The sequence below is a fragment of the Ursus maritimus genome, unplaced genomic scaffold (assembly GCF_017311325.1).
Source record: "Ursus maritimus isolate PB19 unplaced genomic scaffold, ASM1731132v1 scaffold_1, whole genome shotgun sequence".
NCBI lineage: Eukaryota > Metazoa > Chordata > Mammalia > Carnivora > Ursidae > Ursus > Ursus maritimus.
This window is the reverse complement of record NW_024423343.1, coordinates 43,835,829-43,849,200: the sequence shown is the minus strand read 5'-3', so window position 1 is coordinate 43,849,200 and position 13,372 is coordinate 43,835,829. Positions and strand designations below refer to the sequence as shown.

At 36.3% G+C, this 13,372-nt stretch overlaps 1 protein-coding gene across 1 annotated transcript in view; it reads left to right on the top strand.

Annotated features, from left to right (window-relative positions):
• Positions 1 to 13,372, top strand: part of WDR75 (WD repeat domain 75) — a 39,911-nt gene that overhangs the window by 20,433 nt on the left and 6,106 nt on the right. The window contains exons 7-15 of the mRNA XM_008687251.2: positions 1,832 to 1,951; positions 2,445 to 2,533; positions 7,489 to 7,647; positions 8,545 to 8,604; positions 8,691 to 8,806; positions 9,901 to 10,076; positions 11,260 to 11,417; positions 11,880 to 12,060; positions 12,899 to 12,993. Coding sequence (XP_008685473.1) covers positions 1,832 to 1,951; positions 2,445 to 2,533; positions 7,489 to 7,647; positions 8,545 to 8,604; positions 8,691 to 8,806; positions 9,901 to 10,076; positions 11,260 to 11,417; positions 11,880 to 12,060; positions 12,899 to 12,993 — 1,154 coding nt within the window. The remainder of the gene's footprint in view (positions 1 to 1,831; positions 1,952 to 2,444; positions 2,534 to 7,488; positions 7,648 to 8,544; positions 8,605 to 8,690; positions 8,807 to 9,900; positions 10,077 to 11,259; positions 11,418 to 11,879; positions 12,061 to 12,898; positions 12,994 to 13,372) is intronic.

Here is a 13,372-nt window from a genome sequence, read left to right as displayed (position 1 = left end):
TGAACAGACACTTTTCCAATGAAGACATACAAATGGCTAACAGACACATTAAAAAATGTTCAAAATCATTAGCCATCAGGGAAATTGAAATCAAAAGCACACTAAGATAACACCTTATGCCAGTTAGAATGGCAAAAATTGACAAGGCTAGAAACAACAATTGTTGGAGAGGATGTGGAGAAAGGGGATCCCTCCTACATTGTTGGTGGGAATGCAAGTTGGTATAGCCACTCTGGAAAACAGTGTGGAGGTCCCTTAAAAAGTTAAAAATTGAGCTACCCTATGATCCAGCCATTGCACTACTGGGTATTTGCCCCAAAAGATACAGACGTGAGTGAAGAGAAGGGCCATATGCACCCCAGTGTTCATAGCAGTCATTGTCCACAATAGCAAATCGTGAAGGAACCGAGATGCCCTTTACAACAGATGACTGGATTAAGAAGTTGTGGTCAGGGCGCCTGGGTGGCACAGCGGTTAAGCGTCTGCCTTCGGCTCAGGGCATGATCCCGCATTATGGGATCGAGCCCCACATCAGGCTCCTCCACTGGGAGCCTGCTTCTTCCTCTCCCACTCCCCCTACTTGTGTTCCCTCTCTCGCTGGCTGTCTCTATCTCTGTCGAATAAATAAACAAAATCTTTAAAAAAAAAAAAAAAAAAGTTGTGGTCCATATATACAATGGAATATTATTCAGCTATCAAAAGGAATGATGTCTCAACATTTGCTGCAACATGGACGGCACTGGAGGAGATAATGCTAAGTGAAATAAGTCAAGCAGAGAAAGACAATTATATGGTTTCTCTCATCTATGGAACATAAGAACTAGGAAGATCAGTAGGAGAAAAAAGGGATAAAGAAAGGGGGGGAATCAGGAGGGAGTGAACCATGAGAGAATATGGACTCTGAGAAACAAACTGAGGGCTTCAGAGGGGAGGGGGGTGGGGGAATGGGATAGGCTGGTGATGGGTAGTAAGGAGGGCACGTATTGCATGGTGCACTGGGTGTTATACGCAACTAATGAATCACCAAACTTTACATCAAAAACCAGGGATGTACTGTATGGTGACTAACATAATAAAATATTAAAAAAAAATTGGATGTAGTTTGAAAAGGCTAGCCCAGGTGATCCTTATTGCCTTTTTTTTTTTTTTTTTTTTGCTATAAGAGTGAATATAGGCTTTGGGATTTAAAATGAGTTTAAAATGAATCAAATTTAGTCTCTTTGAAGCTCACTGTACCTCAAATAAACATATTTAAAATGGGGATAATATCTACCTAATAAGAGTTGTAAGGATGGGTAAAATAATATATTTAAAGAGACTAGTGCCAAGCACGAGTAGTGACTCTACAAGTGACACTGTCCCCTCTTTTGTTTTACCCTGTCAAGATTAACATGTTTTTCTTTGCAGTATAATAAGGATCCTGATATCTTTGGACACATTAGCCAGTTGTCTCAGATATAATTTATTGGGTGTGTTCATACCTAATGTTAAAACTTAGCTTCGGTTGAAAAGAAATTTAAACTTGGCTCAGGCAGAAGCCACCGGCAGGACTGTCTTGGCTTTACTTTAATGTCAGGGGCCTCCGTAGACACGTTATCATGGTAGAATGTTGGTCACATGGAGTTTATATTGTATATTGAAAGTGTTTGCAAAAAAAAAATTCTTGATTCTTAGTCACAGTTTGGTTTTGTTTTTTTTTTTTTGTCATGCATTTAGATTCAGTGAATTTTGGGAGCTCTCCAGCTTGGTTGATAAGGGTGTGAACTCCCTTTTACTTAACTACATCACCACTTACAAGAGACTTTAATAAAGGACAATTTTTTTCTTCTAGGTTTACTTTATCATCGTCAAAAAATAAGAAACATGCTAAGAACAATTTTACATGCGTAGCATGTCACCCAAAGGAAGATTGCATAGCAACTGGTCACAAGGATGGCAAAATTCGTCTTTGGTCAGTTCATTTCCGAAGAGTGTGGTGATCCTTTATGTCTTACTTTATATTAGTCCTATAGAACAGAGCTATCTTTGGGGTCAGGATAAAGAATAGTACTGGTAATAGAGATGAGGCTTTACTGACATCCTTTGTTTCTTATATTTCTGTGCTCTTCATTGCATAGACTTACTATTTTCGAATTTCTAACCTTGGGCTTGTGGGAGGAGTTAAAAATTCCATATTGCCTATAGATGTTTTATTGAGGAGAACTTTTTTATCAGGCTTTAAGTGAAAAGACTGACAATAGTGTTTAGTAGGATACCATGATAGTCGATTATTTGTAGAAGTGACTGGTTAGAAATAGAAAATGTACATTTTACATATTAAGACCTATAAGCTTGATATAATTTATTATTTAGGGTATGTATTATGTTCCATTATATTTGGCATGCCATTACTTTCCTAACTTAATGCCTTTGGTCAAATTAACAATTTTGGTTTTCTCCAAAAGGAGGAATTTTGATGATGATAAGAAATACACATACACATGTTTACATTGGCATCATGATTTGGTTATGGATTTGGCTTTTTCTGTGACGGGTAAGTGAAGTTTAATAATTAAGATGAACTTTTGAAGTATATGGATCAATATTCACTGTACTTATAGTTTGAAAGGTTTAGAAGTGCATGGACCAAAGGAATGGTAAACACTTGTATATCACCCCTGTGGTTTCAGCTCTCTTCAGCACAATACATATATCATAGATTTCAGAGCCCTTCAGAGTATCAAAATGTACACCTATGATTAAAGTCCTTGTTAACATGAAGAACCTATTTAAATTACATTTGTTTCTTAAAATGTAATTATAATTAGCACATGGCTAAGTGCTTGTTGTCCTTAAGAGAAGCTATGGTTTGTCTGGTACAAATGATTATGCTTTGCTTTACATCCATTACCTCATTTAATTCTTGAAGCTATGAAATAGGTATCGTTTTTGCAGATGAAGTGAGATTTGTGGTTCAGAACTAACTTGCCTAAGATCGCACAGTTAGTAAGTGGGATTTGGACCTAGGTCTAATTCAAAAATTTGTTTTTAACTATTAGATTACCTCATTTGCATTCACAGTTTTAAATTAATTCAGAACTTGTGTTTCATTTAAGCTGCATGAGAGTGTGGCTCATAGTGATTAAGACAAAGTACAACATCCATTCATGATAAAACCCTCAAAAAAGTAGGTTTAGAGGAAACATACCTCATCATAAGAAAGGCCATATGTGAAAAAACCCACAGCTAATATCATGCTCAATGTGAAAAAACTAAGAGCTTTTCCTCTACAGTGAGGAGCAAGACAGGGATGTCCAATCTCACCACTGTTATTTAAGATAGTATTGGAAGTCCTAGCCTCAGCAGACAATAAAAGGCATCCAGAGTGATAAGGAGTAAAACTTTCACTGCTTGCAGATGACATGATCCTGTATATAGAAAATCCAAAAGACCACCAAAAAACTGCCAGAACTGGCAAACAAATCCAGTAGAGTTGCAGGATTCAAAATCGATGTACAGAAATCTGTTGCATTCCTATACATCAGTATGAAGCAGCAGAAAGAGAAATTAAGGAATCAATCCCATTTACAATTGCACCAAAAGCAATAAGTTACCTAGGAATAAACCTAACAGAGATGAAAGATCTGTATTCTGAAAACTATAAAACACTGATGAAACAAATTGAAGATGACACAAAGAAATGGAAAGACATTTCATGCTCATGGATTAGAAAAACAAATATTGTTAAAATGTCAGGACTACCCAAAGCAATTTACACATTTAATGCACTCCCTATCAGAATACCAATAGCATTTTTTCACAGAGCTTTAACAAACAATCCTAAAATTTGTATGGAACCACAAAAGACCCCAAATAGCCAAAGAAATCTTGAAAAAGAAAAGCAAAACTAGAGCCATCACAGTTGCAGATTTCAAGTTATATTACAAAGTTGTAGTTACCAAAACAGTATGGTACTGGCACAAAAATAGACACATAAATCAGTGGGACAGAATAGCCTAGAAATGAACCCGTTATGTTCAATTAATCTTCAACAAAGCAGAAAAGAATATGCGATGGGGAAAAACAGTGTCTTCAACAAGTAGTGTTGGGAAAATTGGATCACAACATACAAAAGAGTAAAAGTGGACCATTCTCTTACACCATACACAAAAATAAATTCAAAATGGATTAAGGACATGTGAGACGCTAAACCATCAAATCCTAGAGGAGAACACAGTCAGTAACCTCTTTGACATTGGCTGTAGCAACATTTTTCCAGATATGTCTCCTGACAGGAGGCAAGGGAAACAAAAGCAAACATAAACTATTGGGACTTCATCAAAATAAAAAGCTTCTGCACAGCAAAGGAAATAATCAACAAGACTAGAAGGCAACCTATGAAATGGGAGAAGATATTTACAAATGATATATCTGATAAAGGGTTAGTATCCAAAATATATAAAGAACTTATACAACTCAACACCCAAAAAATGAATAATCCATGGGCAGAAGACACGAACAGACCTGTTTCTAAAGAAGACAATCCAGATGGCCAACAGAAACATGAAAAGATGCTTATCATCACTCATCATTAGGGAAATACAAATCAAAGCTACAAGGAGATATTACCTCACACCTGCCAGAATGGCTAAAATCAAAAACACAAGGAATGACAGGTATTGGCGAGAACGTGGAGAAAGGAGAACCCTCTTGCAGTGTTGGTGGGAAATGCAAGCTGGTGCAGCCATTCTGGGAAACAATATGGAGGTTCCTCAAAAAAATAGTTAAAAATAGAACTACCCTACAATCCAGCAATTGCACTACTAAGTATTTACCCAGAGAATGCAAAAATACTAATTCAAAGGGATACATACACCCCAATGTTTATAGCAGTATTATCTACAATAGCCAAATTATGGAAACAGCCATCTGCTGAATGGATAAAGTAGTGGTATATATGCAATAGAGTATTATTCAGCCATAAAAAAGAATGAAATGTTGCCATTTGCAAAGACATGGATGGAGCTAGAGAGTATTATGCTAAACAAAATAAGTCAGAGAAACACAAATACCATATGATTTCACTCATGTGGAATTTAAGAAACAAAACAAACGAACAAAGGGAAAAGGGCAAACCAATTAACAAACTCTAAGAGGACAAACTGAGGGTTACCAGATGGGAGGTGGATGGGATGGGTTAAATAGGGATGGGGTTTAAGTTCACTTGTGATGAGCACCAGGTGTTACATAGAATTGTTGAATCACTGTATTGTACACCTGAAACTAATACTACACTGTGTTAACCAACTGGAATTTAAATAAAAACTTTTTAAAAAATATTTAAAAATCTTCCTTGAAAATAGGATGATCAACATACATTTTGAGAGATACATTTTGTTTTTACTTTTAGCACCCTCACACCTATGTAGTAAAAGTTATATCAGTATATTTTGACTGGTTTCTGAAAAAAGGAGACTGGATGCTAAAGATGATTATGTGCCTGGAGAAAGTGAATTTTCTTTCTGTGGGTGTTCCTAGGGACTGTTAGGATCAGTCTTAGTACCAGGTGCTCTGGATCCTTACAGGGTTACTTGAGTTTAACTCGCTGGAGCCTCAGGAAGTAGGAGGCATCTTCAACCTGCCTGTGGGTTGGGGTGGGGAACAGTTACTGGTGTATGGAGGTGGGACCCTGACACAGAGTAGTACAACAGTTGTGATATGGGAATTCAGAATAGAATGAAGAGGTTATTAACCCTCTGGATAAAAGATGTAGGCTACTCTTATATTTTCCACCCTCTCACAAGCTTTCCCCCCTCCACCCAGAATACAAATGGGGGGAATGTGTGTATACATATGCATGTCACGTTCCATGCAGTGTTGTTCTGCCTTTCATCCTCAATTTCATTCTTTCTGCTGTGGCCCCTAATCTGGGCCAAGACCAGTTGATACTGTCACTGACTTTTCTCTATTTTGTTACCTTGTCCATCTTGTCTGCCACCTCTCACACCAGGTGCGCCTGTGGTGGCTTTCCTTAAGCCCTGGAACATTTGGGATTGGCCTTTTCAGATGGGTCTTGGGGAAGAGGGAGTAGACTATTTGGCACTCAAAGGGAAGGAAAAAATAGAGTGCACCTCTACCCTGAGCCAAGGCTTTGGTATAAGAGGTACTGCAGCTTATTGTGGCTTATTAGAGAGCTGAATTCCTGGCTTTATATTATAAGTCATGTAAATATTTGAGAATAGTTAAATACAGTACATGGGGGGCACCTGAGTGGCTCAGTCGATTGAGCATCCCACTCTTGGTTTCAGTTTGGGTTGTGATCTCAGGGTTGTGAGATCAAGCCCTACATTGTCCTCCGCACTGGGGCACGGGGTCTGCTTGAAATTTTCTCTCCCTCTGTCCCTCCACCTGCTCTTGTGTGTGTATATGCGCTCTCAAATAAATAATAAAATTTAAAAAATATATAGTACAGTATTGTCAGTAAAATATCAGCATTGATCCTCTATAGGTGTAAGATAATAGAAGAAGAAATTAGTTGTCTGTGTAAATGAGCTACAAATTATAGTTGCTTTGAGAACTGGTTATAAGTTCAGGCAAATATGAACAATATAAACAATTTTGGCTATGCTTTGCACCCAGTTACACTGTGGGTAAGCACTGAAGTAATTAGTTCTTTCTAATCCTTAGTCCCTTCTTGTCTCATGTCAGTGTATTAGGACCTCCAGTTAATGCTGAATAAAAGTGGGAATAGTGTTCCCAGTCACAGGGAAAGTTTTCAGTATTTTACCATTTAAAATGTTTGCTGTAGATTTTCTCTAGGTATCCTTGATGAAATTTTAAAGATGAATTCCTAAGTTACTGAGAATTTTTATCATGTTTGTAGAATTCTATCATTTTTCTACATCTATTAAGATACTCATATGATTATTCCCTTTATTATATAAATGGAATTAATTACACTTAACTTTTCAAGTGTTAACCTCACATTTTACAATAAACTCAGCTCTGCAATATGTTATCCTCTTAATATATCCTTGGATTCAGCTTGCTGATACTTTGGGAATTTTCATCCATCATGAAATCGGCTTATAACTTTCTTATAATTTATTAGGTTGGTAAAGGATTATGCTGTTCTTGTAAACAAGCTGGGAAGTGTTTTTGTTGTTGTTACTTGGAAGAGTATAAAATTGGTTCATTTCTTAAATGTTTGGAAAAATTTGTCTTTGAAGCCATCTGGTCCTACAGGATGTTTGTTTCATTCAGTTTTTCTATTATTGGCATAAGAGTTGGTCAACAACAAACTAGTTAGATATTGTTGGAAAAGAAAATCCCAGAATCAATGACAGTTAAGTGTTGTCTTAAGTTTATTAAAAGATAGGAAGATGCTGGTTTGCATATTTTTGAAAATACTTTGTATCTCTAACATGGTAGGAAAATTTTGTGTTAATTATATTTTTCTATTTTTCCCCCCAAATACTGTCCTTTTCATTTCTGTGGATGGATGAGAAGGCACCAGTCTGCTGAGTGGTGGTCGTGAATCTGTCCTTGTAGAGTGGCGTGATGCAACAGAGAAGAATAAGGAATTCCTCCCCCGTTTGGGAGCTACTATTGAACATATCTCAGTCTCGCCAGCAGGGGATTTGTTCTGTACTTCTCACTCTGATAACAGTAAGTCCGATTTTGTTGTGAGGAGACAGAATTGTACAACTATGGAATGGAAAAAAAAGAGACCTAAAACTAAGAGGAGTGTAAGATTTAATGAACATTTTTTTCTTCCGTTCTTCCTCTTTTCTGCATTTCTTTTTTGACGCTACATGCCACCAAATCCAACATTTTCAGGAGTGTTTTTATAAAAATGTAGGGCTAAGTATATTTGGTTCTTGTTGTACCACTTCCATTTCAAAACCTTTACATGTGGGACGTGGGAATAATAGAGGGAGGGTTTTTGAAGTGGGCATTTGTGCCTTCACAAATGTAATGATATTTTCAAAAGAACTCTTGATGTAGCTACACTCTCAGCGTGGGGGTCCCATGGGTTCTGACAGGAACAGAGGCAGTCTTGTATACGTCCAAAACTTCTTGCTTATTCTGTTACTTCTCAGCCTAAATGTAGATTTCTGAGCCCATTGTCTCCTTTCCCTTCAAAAAAAACATAACTGTGAGCAATCCATTAGTGCAATGACTCATTTTAAAGTAAACTGTCTCTTGTAGGGTATATAAGTTTCTGAATTAACACTTAAAATATATTCAGGGGCGCCTGGGTGGCACAGCAGTTGAGCATCTGCCTTCAGCTCAGTATATATATTCATAGGCACTACTGATAAACCTTAAAGCCTCCACAAATAACCCCTCCTCCCCAGCCCCAGTTTTTTAGCTAAATCACAAAATATATTCCTGATTTTCTCTTTTTTTATTCCTGATTTCTAATAATACTGAGTAAACTGAACTTACTAAGTTGTTCCGTATTCTGGTGTATTTTAGAATGACATAAATTCAGTTGATTTTTTTTGACCTTGAAGTTCTGACTTATTTATGGGGTTTTTTTTGTTTTTTTTTTACCCACAGAGATAATAATAATTCACCGAAACCTTGAGGCATCCGCTGTAATTCAAGGTCTAGTGAAAGGTATTACGAAACCCAGTGGATCTGTAATCATGCACAATTTAAAAGTGAATATTTGTAAGATTTTAATATTGTCACTTCTTTTGCAGACAGCAATATCTTTACCGGTTTGATGATTGACCCCAGAACTAAAGCTTTGGTTTTGAATGGAAAACCTGGCCATTTGCAGTTTTATTCTCTGCAGCATGATAAGCAGTTATACAATGTAAGATTTTGGTCCATTAACTAGCCTTAAAACTAATGAAAGTTCCCAACAGCACCACCAGGGTTAAGTAACTTACTTAGTAGCTTCTAAAACAAGATCCTGTGCCTTAGTATTGATGATGTTCAAGCAAACAATCTATGGTTACTTAGTTGTTTACAGCATAATTCTAATAAGGCCAGTTGCAAATTAAGTCTACATGTAAGTCAGTTGGCACTCCTGTGCTGGCTCTGGAGTTTAATTTAATTTAATTTAATTTAAACATTAAATAATTATGTTTCAGACTGCACTCTAATTAGCTGTCACATGTCTGTGCCTTTGAGTTACAAGAATAGGGAGATAAGAATATAAGGACTGTAAATACAAACATGTCTCTTTTGTGGTAAAGTGTTGTCATGTGTACATACCAGTGATAAAATTTTCATTGTAAAGAGGGGTGCTCCTTATCAATCCAGACTTCCTCCTTTGTGCCCCACAATACCCTTTATTAATTTCTGTCATAGCAGCTGTAGACTTGATCTCTCTCTTTCCCTTGTGTTTAAACCTCCCAAAGAAAGGAAATGTATTTCTTTGTACATTTCCAGTACAGTGCCTGGAAATAATAGTTACTCAATATATGTTTGGTACATAGACAGGGGAATGGGATAAAAGAAACATGCATAAATAAAATTGTCTACTTATAACATTGCTATCTTCACCACTTAAAAATTGTAGATTTTATTTTTCCTCTTCTTGTTTTTAGTGATGTGGAATTTAACCTTGAGATTTTACGTAAAGCTCTTTGTTCATAAAAACAAGGGAGAAAAGCATTACTATCAATTAAAGGTTCTATTGCATCATGTACATATGTCAGTCATCACTAAAATTAAAGGTCGTTAAAGAATAATTGCCACTGAATGGGTGCTATATAATGTGCTTTTCTAATGGCAGTTTTGATATTCATAAGTAATAGTTCGTTTTTTCCTTTATCTGAAAACCTATTGCTATAGATTTTAGAAATTCTCTGTGTAGTTAGTTACCATTCCTTGAAAACTTTAATGTTTATGTATTTACATTGATGTATTTACATTAATTTTGGATTTTTTTTAACCCATCAGTTAGATATAATACAACAAGAATATATCAATGATTATGGTCTGATCCAAATCGAGCTAACAAAGGCTGCATTTGGCTGCTATGGTAACTGGCTTGCAACAGTGGAACAACGACAAGAAAAGGAAACAGAGCTTGAATTGCAAATGAAACTGTGGATGTATAATAAGAAAACACAAGGGTAATACAACCTATATGGCTTTTTAATTTCAGAGTAGAAAATATGTGACTTTGTATTTCATGGTTTCATTTGTCTTTAAGATGTTTCATTTTGATAAATTTTAGATTTAGAGAAATGAGGGAGATGTTACTCTCCTAATAAAGCCTTTCAGCTTTCTTCTCTGAGAAGTATAATGTCATCTCCGTGCATAAATGAGGAAACATGGGAAAGTGACCCCCGAACCCGAAGGACATCAGACCTAATTGCAAGCAAAGCCAGAGTTAGAATCCAAATTTCTTAGTCCCTTTGCTCCTCTGTTCACATTAATACTACCTTTGAGGAAAGTGGCAGTGGGAGGCAGCAGGGGTATATTGTAGTGTAGCAGGTATGTTTGATTAGATTGGGAGTTCACTAGTTTCTCAGACCGTGATTATAGTAGCCGTTTATCAAGTCCCTGCTGCGTGCCAAGAGCTAGGCTTAGTGCCTTTGTGCCAATTGTCCTACCAATCTTCACAGAAATACTGTAAGATAAACTTCTTTTCCACATTTTACAGGTTGAGGAAGCAGTCCCAGAGGGATTAATAGTTTATCGTTAGTCACTCTTATTGTAGTATGGATTTTTTAAAAAATCACAGCACAGTCTTGCCCCAGTGTTCTTTTAAGAACACCGTGCTAGCGTAGGTTATCTTGCATTTGTAGCAGTACCCTGTCAAGCTGGAAACAAGCTTTGAGAGGTAGTTCGGATGACCGTAAATATTAAATACTAACCAGGACAGTTTGAAGAGGTAGTTTTCTGTATCTTTTTGCCACAAGTAGGGGCTTTCACGGCCATTCCATTTTTTTGCTTATTTTTGAAGGTAGATAGTGATCTGAGTTCTGTACATTTTCCTTACAGAGTTTAGTATGGTAGGCTTTCATGTATCAATTCTGTGATGACTCCTATTTTATATTCATTTTTACAAGTTGACGGTATACATAGTGATCTCTATATTGTATAAGTTACACAAAGACAGAGATAATGTGTTAGAACTCTATATCCTGTGGCTATTAAGAGATTGAACGCTCAATTATTGTCATTCTAGATGATAATGTATCTATTACCCTTTCTTAAAGATGCTGTTGTAAAATGTACAGTAAAAAATTCTTGTACTCATATCATCATTGTTCTGATGTAAGAATAAATTGATGATTTCTTTTCTGTTAGGTTTGTTCTTAATACAAAGGTTAACATGCCACATGAAGACCACATCACAGCTCTCTGTTTCTGTAATGCAGAAAAACTTGAAAACCCCACCTTGGTTACAGCTAGTAAAGATGGTCACTTCAAAGTGTGGATATTAACAGATGATTCTGATATATACAGTAAGTTAATTAAATATGGTATGTCTGCATAATTTTAAGAATTGATCTCTTTCATGAATTGTATCCATTCTGGGAGGACATGTTCTACCTTATTTAACTTCTGTGGATTATTGCCTAATTTTGAAAGATTTAAGAGATTACATTTTATATACCTTTTCCCCAAAATCTGTACTTTTTCATGACATTCTTGATTGATCATGTGCTGATTATTTCTGTGAGGATACAGTGTTTTAAAAAAAAAAAAAAAAGGCAGTTCTTTCACTGTTCCACTAGAGGGAGGTCAAGATTTCCAGGAAAGGGCATATATTTTAAACCAGTCCCTGCTCTTTGGAGCCTTTCTAACTCAAGTTTCAAGGAGCAGGGTTTTTGTGCTGCTTCTGTAATCCTTACTGCTTATAATTACACTAAAGTGTTATCTAGCATTTATTCCATTTCCGAACTATGTGATCTATGTTTCCACAGAAAAAGCTGTTGGCTGGACCTGTGACTTTGTGGGTAGTTATCACAAATACCAAGCAACTAACTGTTGTTTCTCTGAAGATGGCTCTCTACTAGCAGTTGGTTTTGAGGAAATAGTTACAATATGGGATTCAGAGACGTGGGAACTTAAATGTACATTTTGTCAACGAGCTGGAAATATAAGGTAAATAATCTGGGGGGTATGTCATACTGTTTGTTTTTAATTTAAATGAGTCTTTCCATATAAACTTTAGTAGTAATTTATGTTTCCTTTAAAGGTAGTCAGTGGGTCAGTGGGGGTCAGCAGCAAACCAAAATGGTAGGAAGCTAAAAATTTTGGGTGTGTGAACCATTTGCTGTGGTTTTACCCATTTCTGAAATGAGGATTAACGTTTAACTCTTGACCTACAGATTTCTTTTTTCTTCATAATACGTTTCATGGTTGTGCTACCTAAAAATAGACGCTAATAAGCCTCAGTGGATCCAAACAATGCTTATCTTCTGTTTTCCCATAAAAACAGTGTCATGCTCAAACCTTGTTGTATTCAAAAAGGGCAAAAGAAAAAACAGCAACATCTGCCACTTTATTTCAGGCAGCTGACATTTGAGGACAGGATGGCAGAAGGCTAACGAGATATTTTTTAATTCCCAACATACCTGATTCTGAATTTGCTGTGTAAAAATTCTTCAGAATTTATATTGCAAATTTTCTTATAGGTTAAATGAGCATAAAAAGGGGTTTTGTTAAGTGACTTTGTACATTTCACATACGTGTTTCATTAAATTATACTGCACAGCATATTAGAGAAAAGAATTGGTCATCAAACCTATTTTTGTAAAGAATAAAGTTAAATAAACCTTTCCTTTTGCTCTCCTTAGTCCCTTTTCTCTGCAGGATAATTGTGAACAAAAATATATGTGTCTTTCTAAAAATCTGCATTGCATAAGACTATATTAGAAGTCTGCAGTCCAAAACTCAGCGTGCTGGAACTGACGGTTAACTTCTTATGGTTTTAATGTAGGCATCTTTGCTTTGGGAGATTGACTTGTTCAAAGTATCTTCTTGGTGCTACTGAGAATGGCATTCTTTGCTGTTGGAATCTGCTCAGTTGTGCACGTAAGGTATTTTTTTTTTACTATAAAGTGACTTGGCAAAGCATATGTTAAATGGCCATTAAACTTTGGCATTTTAGGACTTCTGGACCATATCTTCATGTCTCTATCCAGAGAGTACATATAAATATTTCACACATCACATTATACCACCAAAATTTGGAGTGCTGAGCCTCTAATAAATGCACATTATTTGTAATCTGCCTAATTGGCCATAAATTGACTTCCATTATCCTTGCCTCTCTCCACAATGTATAACTTTCTGTTGCCCTCCATGTTCTTTAATCTCATAACAACCTGAGGAATATTTCTGCTAATCTGTAACCTGCATTAGCATGCAGCATATGTGGCAGCTTTAAATTTGAGTGTCTCCCTTCACAAGC